Below are 21,616 nucleotides of genomic sequence, written 5' to 3'. Positions count from 1 at the left end.
GTGTCAATAGTTACAACTAGATTGTCACATTTTGCATGGCTTGAACTGGTACTTGTGCCAAAACTCTCGGACTGTACTCTACCTTGCCTTGCACTCTGTCTTTATTTCTGGAGAAGATTCAGACTAGCTCTGACTAGTCCCACAGAGGAGAAATTCAGGCATACTTCGCTCATCTTACAAAAATTATAGTCTGCCATTATGGAGCCCTAGACCAGGCTCTAGAACTCAAGCCAAGCCTGGATATACAAATATAAGTCTCTACAGTAAATACAGTAAATAGTTCTCTGTTTACACCAAACTTTAAAGCTGTAATAGTTTTGTCCTTTGCAAAAATCTTAACTCCATATAAAATCACAAACACACATGATGGAAATGCCAAAGCTTGGCACTTCCATGTGCTTTCCAGCTTATGGGTCTCAGTGTGCTGCCACTGAAGTCAAATGATAGCAGATTTCATGAGGTATCTTTCAATGCACATCAGTGACACAGCACATGCAGGAGAATATATTCTAACACAACAAAGAATAGAAATGCTGCAGAACTCATATTTTTAATGCTGCCACCAGGTTAACTCAAACGGAATTTCTTTGCATCAGTTTTTATATTTGCTCTGTGGTTTGAAGAACTCAGTAAGCATTATTCACTCCCAATCTCACCAAGAAAAATATCATAGCAAATTCCTGTTTCTCCCTCAGTGCAATAGATTAAAGCATTTTACCTTTGACAATGTGTTCCAGAGATCATTTCTGGCTGCATTGCCATACTTGTGAATGGTTAAATAGTCCTACAGAAATAAAATAAAAATACAAATCAGTATTACTATACACAAGCCAAACGACTAGAGCTGTGCATCACTGCTATTAGAATTTAAATCACATCAATGCTTGCATTTGTTAGAAATCTAGAAATATACAGTATGTTCATCCTAAGGGAATAAATAAACAGTTCCTTAAGCTAGTTTGCAATGCAAAAATTGTTGCTAAAAATTTCATTTACAACATTCAATGCTCTTCCTTTTCTGTGTAAGTCATTCTATAATTTAAGGATTTTGAAGATATATATTTAGAATGTACATCTAACCTTAGGAGGGGTTCCTAGGTAATTCTTGGCAACAAAAGGAGAAGCTGCTGAAACACAGTTCCAGTTGCTATTTTAGCAGGTCATTCTGCTTTGTCTAGTGTCAAAAATTTGTTCACTCGGATGACAGTTGGATTCATTACAGAAGATTTAACTGAGCAATAGAATATCTGAACTGCAAACTCTTATCTAGGGAGATCCTGGCCCTTCAATGTCAAAATACATCATACTGGCAACTAAGGTTGTAACAGGTTATCACAAAGGCTCTCCACAACAGGGAGCAGTGGAGGAAGTGCCAGGAACCCAACTCCGTGCTTGTGCACAGGTACCTATGTGCGTGTTTCCACGCCATATGTGACTCAGAGTCTGAGGAGGTTATAAACTGAAAGCTTTCACTTATTCTCCCACAGCTTCAATAACTGAAGGTCTGCTCTTCTCCCATAACAACCGGAAAGATAATTCCTCATAAGCTTCCATCATATTAAAATAACTTCCCAAATTAATAGTTTAAGCATATGACCAGCTTGAGTCTAGGTCTTTCGAGCATAAAATACTTCCTTTTTTTAATGACTTCTGGAAAGACAACATTGTTGTTTCCCATCATCCCATGTCCCTTGACAACAGCTCATTCAGTTACAAAAGTGAAATTCAGCAGTGATTATTTGAATAACATACATTTCAAGCATTTGATTGGGAGAATTAAGTGAAAAAAACAGATCAGAGGTTGTACATCAACTTGTTCTCCTACAATTGAATTTCTACCATCTTCATTTTACACAATGGTAGAAGACAAACCTTAATTTACTGCACAATGATAAAACTAGGACAAATTTGCTGACTGTGTGCTTTGTGTGAAGAAAGATACTTTGGGAATAATTAGTATTTGGAAAGCAAATTTTCTGATACACAAATTGTAGCACCTGTGACAGATTTAGCTTTTGTCAGCCAACTCATAGTAAAACAAGCAACAACTCCCATTTAATCACAGACTACGAAGGCTAAATAGAGCACTGACTCTGTAAATGCAGTGCTGAGTCTTAACAATGTCATGAGAGTAACTCAGAAAAAAGACAATATTATATAGGCTGCACCTATAGCACAGTGTGCATCCATTTTGCCTAAAAACACAGAATCATTTAAGGCACAATGAAACATTCAATAGCTTCCAAAGCTAAAGAAGTTGAATTGCAAATTAGAAAGCTAAAATAGGAATAAACAAAAGTGGGACAAGGTAAATAAATGACAACAAATATATAACCCTCATTTTAAGCAGTACTAGAAAATGCTGCATATATTGGTCCTTCTGAGAGATGCTTTCAGAATCATCAGAGCAAAATAAAATGGATGGAACACTTGAGGATTTCATCCCAGCAATAACCCTGTTTACCAATCTACCATTGGACATTATATTTGACTTTCACACTTTGAGTTCGGAAAGACTGCAAAGAGATTAAATGCTTCTGCCCTTTTCTTTTGGGTTTGGTTTTGTTTGGGTTTTTTTCCTTCCAATACATAGATTGGGAGGTTTAAATGTGGCTTGTCACTCAGTTAAAAAATTATTATCGTCCAATCTAACGTGTTTATCTCACAAAGAAAAACAAAAGGAATCCTAACCTTTACCATGAAATAAGAAAATACAGTAAGAAACACAACATCTTGGTACAATCCTGGTACCATACAACTTAATCATCAATTTTGTCATTATTTCATGAAAGTTTCATCAAGACCATAAACACAGCATAAAACTAGGAGTGTTATCAAACATATACTTACACAAAAAGCAGTCCTAACTGACAGCATGTATCAAAATAGGCTTTCAATAGTACATCTACATTGCAATCTCAAATCTGAGTGTACTTTCCAGAGGCACAAGAGCCAGAGGCTTCTGAAGCAGGTCTCACCAGATATCCTCCTACTCCTATCCTCATATATTGTTCTCAACAATAACCAGTAGCAGACACCTGGAAACAGTATAAAACCAGAAAAGCATGCAACTGCTCTTCCATTATCCAGCACTTCATGGCACAAAAATTCCTAAGCAGATTAGTATCCTTGCATTTAACAGTTCTCTTCTGTGAATTTGGCTGGTTGGTTTCTTAACCTATACAAATTCTCATTTGCAACACTTTATGAAAGAGCATTTCCCGCTTCAGTGATCTGTTGTGTGGTACCTGCTCCAAATGCCTGCCTGTCTGCTGGTTTCATCTGCTGCTTCCTACTTCGCCATTAGAACACACAGCGCATTACTGCTCCCCAATTGACTTTCCCCAAGCCACTCATGTTTTTACAGATATATATGGAATGTGTCCCCACCCCAGAGCTTAACAGGTTTTATATTGAGAACTCCACCAGACCCAACAACTCCCAGCTCTGCTGCAAAGTTATACCACCACCCCAAGCTGCTGACTCCATAGGTAGTTTGAATAGTTTCTGTGACCCTGCCTGAACTTTCATTACCAGATGATCAGCCTCACTTTCTCTTTCCCTGACAGGCATTCAGCTTAAAAAGGAAAAGACATATCAGCATCAAATACATATCAGGAAGCAGTAAAATAGGAGCCAAAGAACTACACATACCCTGCTTGTCTGTTTTAAGGATGAAACAAGCAGGAATATAATCCATTTTTCCTCCTGGGGACCCATATCTAAGTCTTAAGCAGCTTGCAAAGGGGCAGAATACATGTTCTTATTCACTGTAATTCTCCAGGGCAGGAGTATTAACCACCCCTTTGCCTGTACATTCAGTAGAAAAAAAACCAAAGCAAACAGAAGAGATGCAAGCCAAAGAATGGAAAAGGAGGATGACACTGAAAACACAGCTGTGTGAATCTAAGCTGTGCTCAGCACAGCTCCAAAGGAGGCAAAGTGACTTAAAGCCACTTATTCATAAACACATATGCCCAAAACCATCTGGCTGCAAGGCTGCTTCCCATCATAAACTTGCAAGTCTATCATCGACAAAAGCTGTTCCATCAACAGGAGTATGCTGGAACATGAAGATCTGCATTAGCCACCTTCCTTTCAGCTATAACCCTACAGTACCTGTGAGCACAAAAATGGCATGAAATTCTCTTTAACAACTCAAGACTCAAGAGTGCTCTTCTACAACTCTTCCATTCTCCTTCACTGTAATGCTGCCTCTAAATTTTTGCATTGTCATGGAGAAAGTAGGAAGATAGTTCGCAGACCCTAGGGCACTGTCATTCAACATGAAAATTAATCAAAAAGACACATCCAAAAGTAATCATTTGGGTTTACATTTTCAGCATGCATCCTCTTGTAATATTCTTCCTAATATCTTGACATTAAAACATGAAGCCACTCTTTGCCAAAAAGAATAATGGAATGTGATCTATTCACTTCTATCAATAAAAAATTAATCAGACAATGCAGTTTTCTAACATGTCTTAGCAATTCTTAACATTAAATAAATAAATAAATAAACATCCTGACTCTCTGATACCATGAAAACAAAGTCTATTTACTGAACAACGAAAACATAAGATCTTTCCAAAAATCCCAACAGATTTGGATTACAGTATAATGTGTTATCAAACAGTAATCTTAATCTACCCCAAAAAAAGAATTAAAAGGCTGAATGCTTTTGAAATTATTTCTTGAAAACTGGAGCAGATAGCTTGAACAGCAGTAGGAACAGTGAAAAATGCTAAAGAATTTTGAAAGATGGTTTTAGTAATGCTGTGTTGATTAAACTTGCAGACCTTTTATTGTATTAGGTTCTTTTAGGAAAAGAAGATTATTTAAAAGGAAAAAGTCTTCCATTTCTTTGCAATATTACCTATTAAATAAGCCTCTTGGTCTCAAAAAAAATGAACTACCCTACTATCCAAACATGATAATGCTCACAACTAACAAAAGGCAGTGACTGATAAATACCAAAAGGTTAGACAAGTGTAAAGGGAGAATAAGTATCCAAACATGTGTCTTACTTTCAGGGAAGATTTTACATCTATAAACAGAAACCGAAATATCAGTTCTAGGACTAAACTCCTTTCTCAGTTAATCTGTATGAAGTTGATTGATCAGCTGAAGGAACAGCTCCTGACTTACATGAGTGTTGCTGAGATCTGAAACAGATTGACATTGAATAATTTCATTTTTCTCCTAAAGATACGTGGAAAATTCCACTATATGTGTGAGGAAAAAGTAGCAAACTATTTTCATCTCAGATTCTTGTGGCTACATTCCTCCTTTCTCAAGGCTCAGGAAAAGCAGACTTGCCTCTACCTCCCTTTTTTGTATTTCATTCCTACTCCTCAGTGCCCATCCTCCTCCCTTCAGCCTATGGTATGTTCTTGTTTGATGGTTTTATACGTGACTGCTGTATATCACAGATGATTTAAAGCTACAAATAAAAACATTTAGTTCAGGTAGAAATCAGGCTCTAAGGCTCCAGGTATCAAATCCAGTGTTTGTTCTCCTAGAAATTTATATACTTAAGCCACTAGATACCATCTGACAAATGCTGATTCTCTGACTATAACATGCACCTTTTTCCTCCCTTCCTTCAAACTGCTAACATCAAATCTGTTATCATATATTATATTGACATTGTTTAACATTCAAAAAGCTTGGGCAAGAGTCAGAGGGTAGTGCATATGTTTGCAAAGGTGAGTGTCAAACAAGAGAGAGTGAGAACCAGTGATAAAGGACTACCAGCAAGCTCCAAAAAGCAAAGATTCCCGTATTCTACTGAATAGAAAAGCTAAAACAGCCAACTAGATTTGCAATATTTGTCAGCTGTACAACTAACCCTGAAGAAACAGCCTTAAGGAAGAGAAGTGACCACCCTCCTGGCTGGGCAGGCAGACAAGCAACAGGATACAAAATAAGGAGTAGGTAAATTCACCTTACTGGTCATGGTCAACACTGTGTAAGGCAAATTAGTTGGGGATTAACTCAATTTGTGTCAAGAATTAATCTGTCCCAGTGAGTCAAGCTGCAGAGCTACTGCCAAACTGAAAGAACACCTGTTATCAGACCAGTTGTCAAAGCACTACTGCAAAGCCAGCGAAGAACAAAACCTGAAACAGGTTTTTCCTGGAGAAATAAGCCAAACAAGTGCTTCACTTTCTACACTGTTTTACTAGAATTGCCCAAAACTGCTTTCAGGCAGTCTAGTAAGAACTGCCAACCTACAGAACACATTAGAGTCATAGAATATATTTTCATCACAGTTTCTACCAGAGGATCAAATATGTTGATTTTCTTCCTATACTTTAACCTCCTACTGCATTAAAATGTGTTCTTCCTACAAAAAATAAAGTTACTCACAAGTCAATAATTTAATTAACTGAAAATGCATTTCAACTTACAATAACAAAAAACCAGCATCAAAATTATATTGAAATAGCAAGTATATCAGGAGTATAAAGTCATGCCTGCAGATAGCAGGCCTGACTACGTAGATAGTCCTTACCTAGTACTAAAATTATCACATCTGTTACAGTCACAGCATCAAATGCATTTCTGTATCTGCCTTGAACTACAGTTTGATGACACTTTGGTGGTACAGCCAGACTAAACACGTTCCACAACCTTTGCTGCTCCTGGGCCCCATCCCCCTGTTTGTGATGCTGCTTAGCAGACTAGACCTCTGAAACGGCCTGTATAGAAGTGAATCTAATACTCCCACTAAGGACACCCTTCCTTCCTTCCTTGATCAGGTTTACCAAGGAGGACTCCAAACTCTTCCACTAGTATAAATGAAATGGTGCTGCATGGCCATGAATGGATGGAACAAGCAGCTGGAGGCAGCATTGAGGAAAACAGAACAGTGGTTTCCTAAGCCAGTGTCCTGTCCAAGTATGTGCCAAGTATTATGAAAGAGACTGGACAGAAATATACACAGTGGTGATTCAAGAATATAGTTAAGAGAAAGATTATCAGTACATCACATTTAAGGGAAACAAAACTTTTATTTTCAAGTGCATTTCTCTAAAAGCAATGCTCAAATGCTCTTTTCAAATGTTTAAGTAATGGTTTGTCATTTCTCATCAATAACCTAATTTCTAGAGTGAATTAGTTAACCTTCATTAGAACTTATGTGTGGAGACTGCATTCAGAACTGAAGGAGACTAAATTCAGAAACTTCAAGTAACAATGAAAGTTCTATCATGAACCAAAGAACAGGAAATTTAACTTCAGTTTTTAAAGTGCCCACATGGGGCTACAATGTGGTTTAACTAATCCAATAATTCCCACCTTCTGCTGCTTTGAATGAACTTTTGTATTAAAATGTCTACTACCAAGAACTCCTTAGCTAGCTTTTAGTTCAAAATCACAAACAGGTAAAAAGAAGTTTAAAAAAGCCTTAAAGGTGTGCAACATCCTTCAAAGCCATCATGTAAAAATTCACTTCAGCTGTTTTTTGCCTTCTCTTGGGGCTACTATCTCAGTCAACACATAAAATCCTAGGGAAGGAACTTGGTGGAATCCTATCACTGTACGCCAGTTAAAATTCTAGCCCTTCATTTCCAAAAGGTACATTTAGACTTTTTTCACATACAACAGTGATATAATGCTGACAAGCCAGCAGCAACTGGAAAATAACCAGTCAACATGTCATATCTGCAATTAAATCATTATGTCTAAACAGCAAGCTATAACTACTAATCAGAAAGAGCGAAACTGGAACCACACATGGAAATAAATCTTCATTTTCTCTGGAGCCAATGATGCTGAATGGACCACATAATTATAGCATTTTACTTTGTCCTTTTTCCTTTGTAATTCATGATACTCCCAGTCAGGCTAACAATAATCAGATCAGCAAAACTGACATTTCTGGCATTATATGGGCCAATGGGAATTTAAGCATTGATTTTGCGGGAGAAAAATCAGGGCAATGTTGAGAGTATCTCATCCATGGTATTAGGAGTTTAACATTCATTTCGAGGATCCAGACAGGACCTGTGCCCAGTTACATGCAGGCTGAGTACAGGAGAAATTAGTAAAAGAAAGGAGGCAAGAGCCATCATTAAGTCAATGGGATTGCTTTCTTTGCTCTACCTGCTGTTTGTTGATAAGAAACCAGTACTGTAAATTAGAAATGAGCCAACTGAAATCAACATGGCCCTGTCATTTTCATTCCAACACAAGAAAAGAAGAAAAACTTCAAACAACTGTAAGGAACTTGATTTTTCAATAAATAATCTTCTGCAGCGCAACTCTGTGAACCCAAAGTAAATCGGGCATCTAAAACCGATTAAAAATTTGTATTCAGGCAAGTTTCCAGCTACTTTAAAATATATCCTGCTTTGCTGAGAATCCTTGTTAAAATATCAGAAATATAAAATTGAGAGGTTTATTTCCTTTGTAAAATTCAGCTTCACCTTTTAGCTATTAACATGAAGAGGAGGGAGGTTCCATTTTGAAATACAGCAGCAGCAGTTGCAGTGCGCTGGCAAAGCAGCTTGCAAGCAAAGTCTAAAGGGAACAGTTAGATGGACTGCCGAGTTAGTGCACGGCAGAGTCTGATGGTATCTGTTGTGCAGTGAGAAACCTGCTAGTATATAAAGCTTGGCCTTAAAGGAAAATGTATTTGATGTATTATTTGGTAGTGGTACTAAACTACTGAGCTAAGGACAAATGCTACCAAAATAAAGCACTCTCTGAAATTGAACTGCATGTATTTGACTGAAATTGTACATTGATTTAATTCTGTCTCATCTGGTTGTATAATACACTTTTACCTAAAACCACATATTGCTCAATAAATATATTCTTAGTGCACACAAAAAAAAAAAGATGGAAAGTCTTCCAGAGATATTTGGACGGCACCTGCTAATTGTGACAGGTTGGCGGCTCATTCCTCTGCATTAACTTGAACTATGCCCAAGAATTGCAAACCGGGCAGAAAATCTCTGCTGTACTTTTCTGTAACAATTTTCTGTATATAAACCTCTGACTTGGAAAGAAATTATTGATACTTACTATGAAAAGGTATCCATAAACCAATCAAGAAAACTTACTGTAAGCATGTCACTGTGTCCAGATCATAATGACCTGCAACACTTGTACAGTAACAGTGAATAACAGATAGGGAAGTTCAACAGTGAAGCTCTGACTTGTAAGATACTTTTTGTTTGTATCAGTGAGTGAATGTTTCTCATGGTGCAAAACACCTTCATACAACTCAGTCCCTAGAGCTGCACCCTTTTTTTTTTTTCATTTTGCAAAACGAAGATACCTTAAAAATCATTAGCCCTTACATCCAGCTATATGTGTCTACCCAGCTACAGTAACTTAGCTTTAAATGGATGTAGGCAAAGGAAAAGGAAGAGGAAGGGAAAAAGGGAGGTGGAAGAAAAGAAGGAGAAGGAAAAGGAGAAGGAGAAACTTTTCACAACTGCCCGTTTTGTCCGGCAGGGATTCAGGACAATTTTTTTTTTTAATGTCCTCCACTAGACTGAACTGAAGTAGATTTATTTATTTAATTTCCAATATATATAATGTGTTAACTAAGAGTTCAATCCTGCAATATTTGTTCTGAAAATATCCCCACTGACTTCTAAAGAGCTAATGGAAATTCTGATTGCATAAGAGTGGCAGAATCACACACAAAATGCTTTACTTCTAGTGCCCTGTAAAATCCACTGAGCTGCCTTGTAGCAACAGAGGTAAGGTTGGCACCGAGCTGCTATCAGGAAAACAGTGTAATTCTATTCCAAAAGAAAACATTTTCATAAATAGCTGCTGAGCCTGGTGACATTGGCTGGGAATTCATACCTAATCACTCTTCCTCTTAATAATTCCTAGAATAAAAATAAAGGAGAAAACAGTCATAACTGAATTCCATATGCAACAAAAAGAAGCAGCTCACTGAAGGCATGCCATCTGAACAGCTACACAACATGACTGACTCTAACATCGCCATAAAGGGCAATGCTATTCTGAGAAAATAAACTGTGTTTATACACAGTGTGTGTATTAATTGTTTTTCTTTTTGTAAGAAGCTTTAGCAGCAGAGCAAAGTAACATTTTGTCCTAGCTGAAGAACACTGCGACTTCCTCCTGATGAAGGCAATACTATCCGTAAGCTTGCTCTGAACCCAGGCACTGGGGACACCACTGGCTACTGAGGTTCAGCAGCACCTATCCTCACCACTTTTTATGTCTCCCTGCTGGGACCTCCAATGTGGGCAAACTGTTTGAACTGAAATCCTATCTTCAAAGAGCTCATCTTAGATTGAATTCTATCTTAGATTGAATTCCTCTCCAGAATTTCAGTCAACACCAGAAAGTACTGAAAAATAATCACATTTTACCTTATTTTATCAGTGTGTCCTTTCCTCTTCTGTCCCCATGCACAGGAGCACAGCTCTAAAAGTCAGAAGGAAAGTGATCTCGTTTCAGGAAAATACTTTTTCCTAGCACTGATCACTTTTAGGTAACCCAGCAGCTAGAGGTCCCCTCTCTCCCTGCATCAACAGCTCGCAGCTGCTTAAGCTCAGAGGGAGACTCAGGCCCCAAAGCAGAAAGCAAAGAGCCAATGTCTCCTTCCCCTTGGCAACACCCAGTTGGGGAAGAAACCTGTCTGAACCAAATGCTCCAGGAACACAAAGCAGAGCAGAAGGAATGGAATGGAGTTAATATAACCAAACAGGAATATTCTGCTAATGCACCATTTCAGGAAAAAGCTCCCTTTGCAGAGCACCAATGTTTATGGGGCAAAACCCACCAGCACACATGGTGTGTGGCTGCTAAAATTGTGGGTGCATTATGGTCAGCTCTGCTGATGTTCTGCTTTCAAACAGGTAACAGTTGAACTGTAGAACTGCAGATAAATCAAACACCCTCACTCTGTCTGTGGATCAGCTTGCTGCACACCAGGTGAAAGAACATGTTTCAGGACAACACTGTGGTGTGATTTGTAGCAGAGCTGGACTATGTGACTGAATATGATGTGACGTCTGTTCTGAATATTTATAATGCTAAATATTTTAACAGAACATCTTCTTGAGTTTTAAAATAGATAACCAAATTTCATGGCTCTTTTTAATTTTACTCACATTGGTCCAATTTCCCCTCAGGTGTACAGGCACTCCACTCTCATTAATTTATTTAAAGAAATATTAGTTGAATGATCAACATTTCCTGGAGGCCCACTTTGGTGTCATCACAGACTGAGGCAGCAGCCACACTGGGTGCTCACAATTCACAATGATGCCAGTGGAAGCTGTGCTTTGAACACATAAACTCTTCTAATCCCTAAGTGCTAAGACACATGGGAGTTTTGCATATTTCACACCTATGGGAATTTTAACTTAAATTTCTCTGTGCCTAGATCTCCACTCTAGCACCATGCCTTCTCTCCCTATGAGGTTTATGTCCTCTGCATTAACTGTTGGTGATGCACTCTGATACCACACTGGATGGGATTTAAGAAAACTGAATGTAGCAGTTAGGAACTCAGCTACAAAGCAAATGAAAAGTATATGAAACTATTGAACAGAAGAACAATGCAGTTAATATGGTCCAGCTTGTGAACTGAATCAGACTTTGTCCTATGTAGAAAACACAGAGTACTTGCATAATTAAAAACCTGGTAAAGGTGCACATACCAAAAAAAAAACAAAGAATGGAAAAATAAAATTAACTTTAGCATTTCTCAAAAACTGTATATTTAAATTATGCAACTTCAGACACCATTTTCCTTTAAGCATTAGCATTTTGCTATACACACAGTATACTCAAATACTCTTGGAGCTAGAGGAAGAATTTCCATTTTTGGAGGGATATCCAAGTCTGGGCCTTACTATGTTATACATTTTTAACACTTTCAAAGGAAAAAAATATTGCAACACTGCGACTTATAGAAGTTTCTTATGCAAGAAACTGACCTACTGTCTTTTACTGACCTGTATAAGTCAAGGTGGAAAAAGCTACAGGAATTCAGCCCATAACACTGAATTACTTTAACAAACAAACTAAAATCGAGGGTGATGTAAATTAAAAGCGAAAGAAATGCTGAGGGGGCAAAAAAGGTGAAAGGTGTTAACAACCTTGTATGATACGCAGTATAGAAAACAGTGATGTCGGCTCCTATGAGATTTCCTATGACTTCTTACGTCCTCCCTTTAACATGCTTAAGTTCTCCAGTTGACAACTCTCAGATAAAGGGATCGGTAGCAACTAACTTAGACAGTAAACTGCCAGAATGTCCATGGTGATACTTTCATGTTCACCAAGGTCCCACACTGTGCTTTTCTAAACCAGAGGAGGTGGGTGCAGAGGCAGCTGAAAAGTACTTTACTCAACATCTAGTAAACGCACCAGCTGCAACACCACAGGTACTCTAGCTGTAAAGATGCTCCTCCTGGGTGACAAAAGTTACATCCTTCAGCTGAGCAAAGAAAGACTCCAGGTAGTTCCGTGTGCATTGTTGATCTGAGGGCAGCATCACAGGTCATAGCTTCACTAACCTTGATCCTAGCCTGATTTTTTCTTTGTCTTTGCAGATTTTTTATGTTTTTACAGAAAACTCTTGAAAGAAGTCTCTAATGATGTCTCATTAGAGATAGCAAACAACTAACTGTTACAAATCAGCAATAAAGAAATAATAAACAGGTATGATTAACTGGGTACACACTGTAAAAACCAGATTATCATATAATACCATGGAAATAGATTAATATAGTTCATGCATTACTGTTTCATGCACATTGTAGGTAACTAAAAAGCAGGAAAAAGCAGTACAGATGAAAGGAAGTTTAAATAGCCAGCATTATGATACTAGGAAGTGATTGAAATCTGAACCTTGCTGTATTTAATAGCCTGAACACCACACTTCCCCAGACAGCTCCTGTGAAAGACTGACTAATTTGTTTCAATACAGTGGCCCAAAAGAGACAGTATATATCCACAGCATTGTATGAAAATTCTTCCAAGTGTACAATGTGAAACCTAAAAAGCAGTTAATTTATCACAGAAGCAGCGATTCCTACAGTAACTAATTCAAACTGCTGATGATGCACTAAATCAGAGTGAGTGATGAACACATACATAGCAGCAAGTGAAGTTCAAAAGGATACAGATCTATGTGATCAATGAGCTGTCACACAGCAAATGAAATGCAGTGTTGACAAACGTACAGTAATAGAGATGAGGCTCAAAAATAATCAAACCAAATATAAGAAAACTTAAATAAAACAGTGCAGAAATATCTCATTACAGCACTGGAGGTGCCTTTTGAAACACATCTACCAGACATTCAAATCACTGATATTTCTCTCTCTGTTTAATTTGAAAAAAATAAAAACCAAGCACTGATTACTTGAAGAGATGCATTGTCACAAAGCAGTAAAACCTTCCCAAAAATGCAATTCAGTGACACCAGACATGTAAGAAACCATCTATTTCAAGCACAGAGTTGGAACAACAGCCTACAGAAGAAAATCTCACACAGACCTAGTATCATATTGCACATTACCACCCTGAGTGATGACTGAATGATAAGGCCAACTTATGGCTTCTTCCTCTATCAATCTGTGCAATTCAGAAACATAATCAGAGCAAGTGGTGCTGACCAAGCCTCTCCATACTCTAACCACTGTCTTACCTGATTAATAGCTTTTAGACTGAAAAAGCAACACTATTTTGTAAGAAGAGTACTGCCATTCAGTGATGTGCACTTCTTGAATTTTCCTGGAGCATAAATAACTGCACATCATGAAAGATGCCAGAACTCTTAAAAAGACAGAAATCACCTCCTGTGAGAAGGAAGGATTTATTGGACATTTTCTACAAAAATAATAGTGTAACTTCCTCATATGTAAGTGTTACCAGCTGTGGCTACTACCATAATTATTCAATTATTCATTACAGCCAACAGAAATACATTTTCTTTAGCTTTTGTCTATGGAGTGCTACAGTGAGAATGTTCTGTCTGTTACGAAATCTTCTGTTTGAAAATGTCATATGATTTAAGACATCATATCTTTGAAGGGCTTTTCAAAAATCATACCTTCACTAGTCTCTTGGATGCAGCTTTATTGTAGAACTGCCACACTATAATCAAATGGCCTTTCAAGTATATTTACTGTGATAGGAACAGGCCAGTTACTCTTGACAGATATGAATCTCTACAAAGACATCTACAATGTAAAAATGAGCATTTCTACCAAAATTTTACTTCCTCGCAGACTCCTCAACAGAACAGTTTGCTGAAGTGTTATGGATCACATGCACATTTGTACATTTCCTTCAGATCATATTCATTGGTAAAGTATATCCACCAAAGAGCCCCATTCCCCTCCATCAACTTTTCTTTTTAATACAATTGATTGTTTTCTTTGACAAATAAGGGATTTTTCACCCCCAAGCTTTCTCAACCTGCTCTTTAAAAAGTCCATGTGCCAGATAACTAAGAAAAAACAGGCAATTAACAAAAAAGGTAGCAATCCTCTTTTGCTTCTTGGTCTAAACCTTATTTTTTTTCTCCTTAACGTAAAGATTACCTCTCCTGTTGCAGTTTCTCTTGTATAAAAGCTCTAATCCTTTAGATTTTAATAAAACAATGAATCGCACCTTGATTTTGATGAAACCACAAACAATGTAAACACAAATAAAGAGCTACTCTTTTTGGTTTATGCTAGTTTAATAAGACTACAGGATTACTCCTTTTTATCATCTGTTAAACACTTAAGGACATAGCTAATACACTAAAAAGAACTGAAATAACATTAATACTGGAAATGTAATAGAGTGGACAGGTAACAGTACAGAAGGTTCCTGGAGTGCAAGGTTAACTTCTAGACACAGTTGGTGAGCAAGATAACTAGAAAAGCTGCCCTGCTGGACCTCTTGTGAACAAAGATTCGTGGGCAATGATAATTAGAGGGCGTCTTGGACTCAGCAATTATGAAATGATAGAGCTTTCAATTCTTGGAGAAGTAAGGAGAGGGGTTGGCAGACCTCCACCTGTTTATGACACTGAGGGCTTTTGCCTGAGGAGCAAAGGCATCCAGGAAGGCTGAACATATTGAAGAAATCTTAAAAGTGCTGGAGCTGGTCATCCCCATGTCCTGAAAGACAAGCCCGTGGGGAAGACCACCAGCCTGGCTGCACAAAGAGCTTTGTCTGGAGCTCAGATGAAAAAAAAACGAGTTTATAACCTTTGGAAGAAGGGGAAAGAAACTCAGGAGGGCTACAAGGACATTGTGAGGTTATGCAGGCAGAAAACTTGAAGAGCTGAAGCCCAAGCAGAACTTAATCTAGCCACTGCTGTAAAATACAATAAAAAATGTTTCTGTAAATATATTAGCAACAAAAGGAGGGCTGAGAGTCTCCATCCTTTGCTGAATATGGGAAATAACATAGTGACAAAGAATGAGGAAAAGGCTGAGGTACTTAATGCCTTCTTAGTCTCAGTCTTTCATAGTAAGACCAATTGTTCTTTCGGTACCCAGCCCCCTGAGCTGGACAACAGAGAGCAGAACTGAAGCACCAAACATCTGAGGGAAAATGGTCAGCAATCTTCTATACCACTTAGATACACAGGAGTCTATGGGAAGGGATAGGATCTATCCAAGGGTACTGAGGGAGCTGGCAGCAGTGCTCCCTAAGTCACTTTCCATCATTTACCAGTAGTTCTGGCTAACTGGGTAAGTCCCAGACAACCAGAGGTTAGCAAATGTGACACCCATTTACAAGAAGGGCTAGAAGGAGGATCTGAGGACTGACAGGCCTGTCAGCCTGACCTCAGTGCCAGGGAAGGTCACGGAGCAGATTGTCTTGAGTGCCATCCCACGGCACATACAGGACAACCAGGGGGTCAGACCCAGCCAGCATGCTGTAAGAAAGGTCCTGTTTGACCAACCTGATCCCCTTCTATACCTACTTTGTGGATGAGGGAAAGGCTATAGATTTTGTCTACCTAGACTTTACTAAAGCCTTTGACACCATTTCCCACAGCATTCTCCTGGAGGCACTGGCTGTGGAGGTTTTTCAGTTACTCAGCAAGCCATTAGAAGGAGGAATGAACCATCAAGTGCATTTTCAGAGTATTTGTTATTTGAAGAGATTTTTAAATAGTAGTAATATTTGATTTTGCACCTGTCCTGCAGAAAGGATGTTTAGTTGAACGTTAGAATTCCATGTTAAAACAGGATTCAAGACAACATAATTAAAAATCCCAAGTGATGGTACCAAGTTAAAGAGCTAAAATGCCTAAACCAGTCCATAGCAGAAAGGGTAAATTAGTCCTCCAGTTTCCCTTATCATTAGCAAAGCTATAGCCTCCCAAACGTACAGTGCAGGAACAGTATTTTGTTAGATTCACAGAAGACAAAGAATTAAATGATTGACAGATATTTCCAACTGTATAATTTGTATCTTATGAAAAAGCTTATGAACTTCATGTTTTATTTTGTTCAGCTTTAAGACATACACATGGAAAACCTCTATCTGTATTTCAAACTGGTTTTAGTTAAAATCATCATCCTTCTACTGAACTGATGCCAAGACTTTCACTAGTCAGATTTTCACAGTTAGATTTTTCATAGACTTTAATTAGCAAACAGAACAGTTTCTATTTAGAGCCAAACCAGTGAAAAGCAGAAATAATAGGAAACCATTCAAATCAAAAAACAAAGCTCCATTACAACTTTATGGTAATTATGACTAATCCCTACATAGCTATTCTTTGATCTGAACTTTTTTTCTCAGTCTATTTCAGCACAACTTGCACACTGTTATTTCTCAGGAAAACACAGAAGAAAACAGAAAAACAGAGTTTAAGAAGTACACACTGAAACTTTTGCTTTCTAAAACCCTGAGTGACATGCTTCATTGGGAAAAAGTGCTATTGAATTTCTCTACAAATGGATCTGTCCAGGCAAAAGTTTCTGGCTGGAATATGGAGTTTGCTGGACGAAGGACAGAAGTCTTACTGGCTTAAATGACATGATGGTTTTACCCTCGACATACACAAGATTTTATGAAGGAAACTTTTGATTTAAAGAGTTCTCATCTGGATGAGAAATTTTTCTAATTCATCTGACCTGGTGTTACAACTAAGAAAATAATCAAGCTGGGTCCCATGAGTAAGTTATGCTACAAACCCTGAATGTACTGTAAACTCTCCAAAAAGCTGCATTTTCTCAGCAAGTTTCCTTTCATTGCCTTTGCATGGAAAACACCTCTCTGACATGACCAATGCGTTCATTTAATTTTTGTTTTATATTTTATCTTCCAATTTATTTTGGTTAGAGGTAGAATTATTCTGTTAAAAAATGACCCGATCCTAGATGTAGTTTATTTAAATTTCAAAATGAAAAGCTTACTAAGAACAGATAAGATTGATTGCTCCTTCCAACTTAGCATAATTGTATTTCAGGTGAACATCAATTTACTTTAAAGGACACTTCTAAGTAGCAGGCTGCATCATACATAATTCATCAATCACAGCTGCCTGTAACATGATTTACTCGAGCAGATTTCAATGGAATAGAGGGAATTGCATTGTTTTTTATGCTTTGGTTTGTTTGTTTTTAAATAGTTTACGAAACACTCATTTGTGCTGAATTATTGCTGAAAGGAGTTCATCCTTGGTAATCAGCATGCTGAATTCTTTCTTTTTGTAGAGAAATGTTACCTCTTTAAATTTCTTTGAAAAGACAGAGTGAGTTTTCAAAACATCGTTAAGGCAAGGAGCACTCTATGCTTATTAAAGGTAAAAATAAATCTGAAAGATTTTGCTATGGAGGAGGGGATGATAAAAATATTTATCTGAAAAGCATTATTCATTTTAGGGCTGTTTATTTTCCAGCTGGCTTATATTGTTATTATTTGTTAGACCAGCAGTCAAATGGAGGTGAAGAGAAGTAGCTACTTCTTCAGCTAGTCCTTCACCATAGTTGTTACATGGATAAAATGGCTTTTATGTGGCAATCTACACAAAACTGTATGCCAGTGCAATTTCTTGGTGTATGAAGTGCAATCACTTCATACACCAAGAAATACAGGTGCATCTTCAATCAAATTCAGCTTCAGAGACACAGTGGTACCTCAGATGGTCCTAAAGTAAACAAACATTTCCACAAATTGATGCAAATATAGCTTCAAAAGAAAAAAGAGAGAGCAAGAGAAACTGCTAGAAATATACATCTACACAAAGACAGAAATGCCTTTACTTACTTGTAAGCCCATTTGAAACACAGAGTGACCCATAAAGTTAGCCAACATTCGAATCAGAGCTGCACCCTATGGGAAATAATAGAGAAACAAAGTTACCAGTTTTGAATGTCAATATAACACAATAAAAACACTCTGAAGTGAAACATTTCCACCCAACACTAATATCCTGGAAACCTGTAACTAATACTATCTTTATTTGTGATAGGATGAAAAAGAGAGAGAGAGAAGATAATGCAAATGCTTACTAGGAAAAGTGGGGAGGCAAAGTGATACTGTTAATATCCTGCCCCATATACTGAATAAGGTGCAGGTCATACAACACACTCTCCCCACTGCTGCAGCATGCATGTGTCAGCTCCACAGCTGACTGACCCCAACCCTTCTGTGCACTCAACCGAAATGCCCAGTTTTAAATGGAAGCAAAGAAATAGTGTCCACTGCAAATTCTACTTCAGTGATTATTCATAGTATTTTTATCTCCATTACACTATCAGGATTCAGTGATACTACTACCCTTTGTAAAAGCCTTCAAGATCTGATGACTGAAAGTGAGTAATTTCCATAAGAATTTTGCAAGATGTGGATATATATATTTGACTTATTAATAGTCAGGTTATTTTCCAGACTGTCATGCGAAGAGATAAGTACTTGTATAGCACTCTTTCTCTGTACAGCACTCTTTCTCTACTTGTAGCAGTTCTTACCCTTTTCCCCTTCAGGCAAAGTATAGAGATCTACAAGACAGGTGATTCTAATTCTCAGTACTTACTGCAAGAAACAGACAGATACTTGCAAGAGTAGCTTTTTTTCAAGCACCCTTTTTGTGTTTTCTCACTCCCTCTCAGAACCACAATTGCTGTGTATTTTCCCCTTGCACAAGTGCTCTATTTCAAGCAGAAATAACTTCACAGATCTGATTTTAGCTATAATATCCATTAGCTATAATATCCCACTTTGCAATATAATTTCAAGACAACCAGCCTTCCAATCCCAATGTTTAAATGTTATACTTAGTACTGATGACAGTACGAGAGGAAGGACCCTTGTGATTGCAAGTCAGTGAATTAAAGGCTTGAAGAAAACATGATGCTAGAACTCAACAACCTCATCTAGAGACAAAGGTTCAGTAATTAGTTTAACATTCAAACAGAAAAAAATAAAAAAAAGAACAACATTTCATAGGTTCAAAAATTTAGAGATTTTAAAGCCAAAAGGAGTATTACAACATTTAGTCAGCATTAATAGAGGTCAAACAGTAATTTAGGCAAAAACCCCTATGCCTTCTCTTTACACAATAGCATCTATTTTAGAAGATTCAAGAACAGAATAGAGTTTCACAGTACTATTTATAATGTGTCACAACTAATATTTACTCTCACAGTGAAAGCTACACACCTTTTTACTAACTGAAATGTATCTAGTTTCACTTACTTGAATTTATCTACCTTCAGCTTTCAAAACAAGACTTTATGTCTTTTCCTGCTAAATTAAATTTCAGGGTACTTTGGAAATTTAACCCTTGTCGATTTTTAGATCATTTCACATGTGTTCCAGTGATTTTTTTTATACAGTGACTATTTTTAAGTACTGAATGGATTATCTGTAATAAACAACATTTGAAATAATGACATAAATCAAAAATATTTGAAAATTATTAGTAAGTTGTAAGAAAACACAAGTCCTTCATATAGGCAGCAACAACAAATATATATTTTGCAGAGTAACTGAAGAAAAAGAAATTAATTGAGGAGATGTTTGCAGCTGCTTTTAGGAATTGAATAGTGAATAAAGCAAAACATGGTGTTTTCATTACTAACACTAGGCTATGTTGTTATGGTGGTATATAATCTTACTGGAAGACAAATCATGTCTGTAATGCATAGCAGAATAGGAAATAACACCTTCCAAAACAGATTATTACCTGAGCAGACAAGACCATAGGTCAGGAAACATTATTGCCCTTATATTACTAGAGGAATGGAACGAGTAAAGTTCTCAGACACATTTAAGCAGATAAACAGCAGATAAATCTGTTTAAGCAGATAAACAGAAGATTTTAAAAAATCTCATAAATAGATAAATCCTACTTATTCTGTAGGGCAGGGCAATCCAAATCATCTGTAGCAGAAACAAAAAAAACCATATAACATAGATCAGACAAAATCCTCAACATGAAGATGTTTTTTCATTCATCACACATCCCTTTTCCTACTCACTATTTAGTATTCCAGGACGCCCTTGTTTCTTTCTCAGAGTTTAAATTTCACAGAGTAACAAAAGACATATATTTATATAAGCACCTTGACTACTGATTTCTGTAAAAAGTAACCAAGCAAATACTTCCATATAATCTTGCCCACAGAGTCTTTTTTTCTATCCAGAGACCAAGAACTATCATATACATGTAAAGAAATTATAGAATTCCTCTCACAGGTAACATTTAGACACATCTTGGATGGACTATGGCTGGCCTTTACACAGCAAACAAAACAAAACAAAACAGCAAGCAAAGACTGAATGGAGAGTCAAGGCACAAAAGCAGGATTACTCTCTCAAGATAGAACCCATTTCACAGCTACTTTAGAAGTACTTTCTACCAATTAATTACTTCCAGGAAACCCACAATCCCTTCTTACAGCTTCCAGAATAGTTCTGCCATCTTCCCCACTCAGGGAAAGCAAATGCTTTCTTGACTCGTTTGAGGAAGGGAATGGATTCAAAAAACAAGAGAACCTTAAGAGGGGAAAAAGTGTATTGGAGAGATGGGAGAAGCACGAGCAAATGAAGCCATTGGTGTGGGGGGGAAATAAATGGGAGGAAACCATTCATTTCACCTTTCTTGCACTCTTGAGAGCAGGCAGAACAGAGAACAGTGATACCCTCATAAGAAGAGAAGAAGCTATCCCCATGTTCACAGCTCTGGGAAGGGAAGGACAAGGCAGAAAACACTGGCACTCTGACTAGAGAGGAAGCAAAACAGGTTTGCAGGCAGAAGGATAAAAAGCAAGAGGTAACTGGCATAAAGAAGAGTGGCTTACTAAAAGGAGGAGCTTGGAAGATGACCCTAACCAGAGGGTCTTGGGAGGTGAAGAAGGTATGTGCAGTAAGCTCAATTATAAGAAAAACAAAATACATAGCTTTGGGGTTTTCTGAATGGCCCAATGTGCTGACATTCCCACTGCCTATCCACCTGGCAAGCAAAGCAGCAAGCAGCAAACTAGATGGAGTCCAGAGGACTTTACTGCCATGCCTTCTAATAGCTTCTCTGACCTAAACCTAAACCTACAGAAAAATCCCAACAAATCTGTTCTGCTGCAGGAGATGCCCTTTGGAACCTATCAGCATCACTCTCTGAACACCCTGACATGCAAGGAGCCTG

General features: G+C 37.6%; 1 protein-coding gene across 1 annotated transcript in view; it reads right to left on the bottom strand.

The window, feature by feature from the left end:
• Positions 1-21,616, bottom strand: part of TRHDE (thyrotropin releasing hormone degrading enzyme) — a 206,477-nt gene that overhangs the window by 75,069 nt on the left and 109,792 nt on the right. The window contains exons 7-8 of the mRNA XM_068999188.1: positions 18,238-18,303; positions 719-784 (exon numbers count right to left, since the gene is read on the bottom strand). Of these exons, the coding sequence (XP_068855289.1) occupies positions 719-784; positions 18,238-18,303 (132 nt within the window). The remainder of the gene's footprint in view (positions 1-718; positions 785-18,237; positions 18,304-21,616) is intronic.

Source organism: Aphelocoma coerulescens, chromosome 1A (genome assembly GCF_041296385.1).
Source record: "Aphelocoma coerulescens isolate FSJ_1873_10779 chromosome 1A, UR_Acoe_1.0, whole genome shotgun sequence".
NCBI classification, from domain to species: domain Eukaryota; kingdom Metazoa; phylum Chordata; class Aves; order Passeriformes; family Corvidae; genus Aphelocoma; species Aphelocoma coerulescens.
Note: the sequence above shows the minus strand (reverse complement) of the source record. Positions and strands in the feature narration are given on the sequence as shown.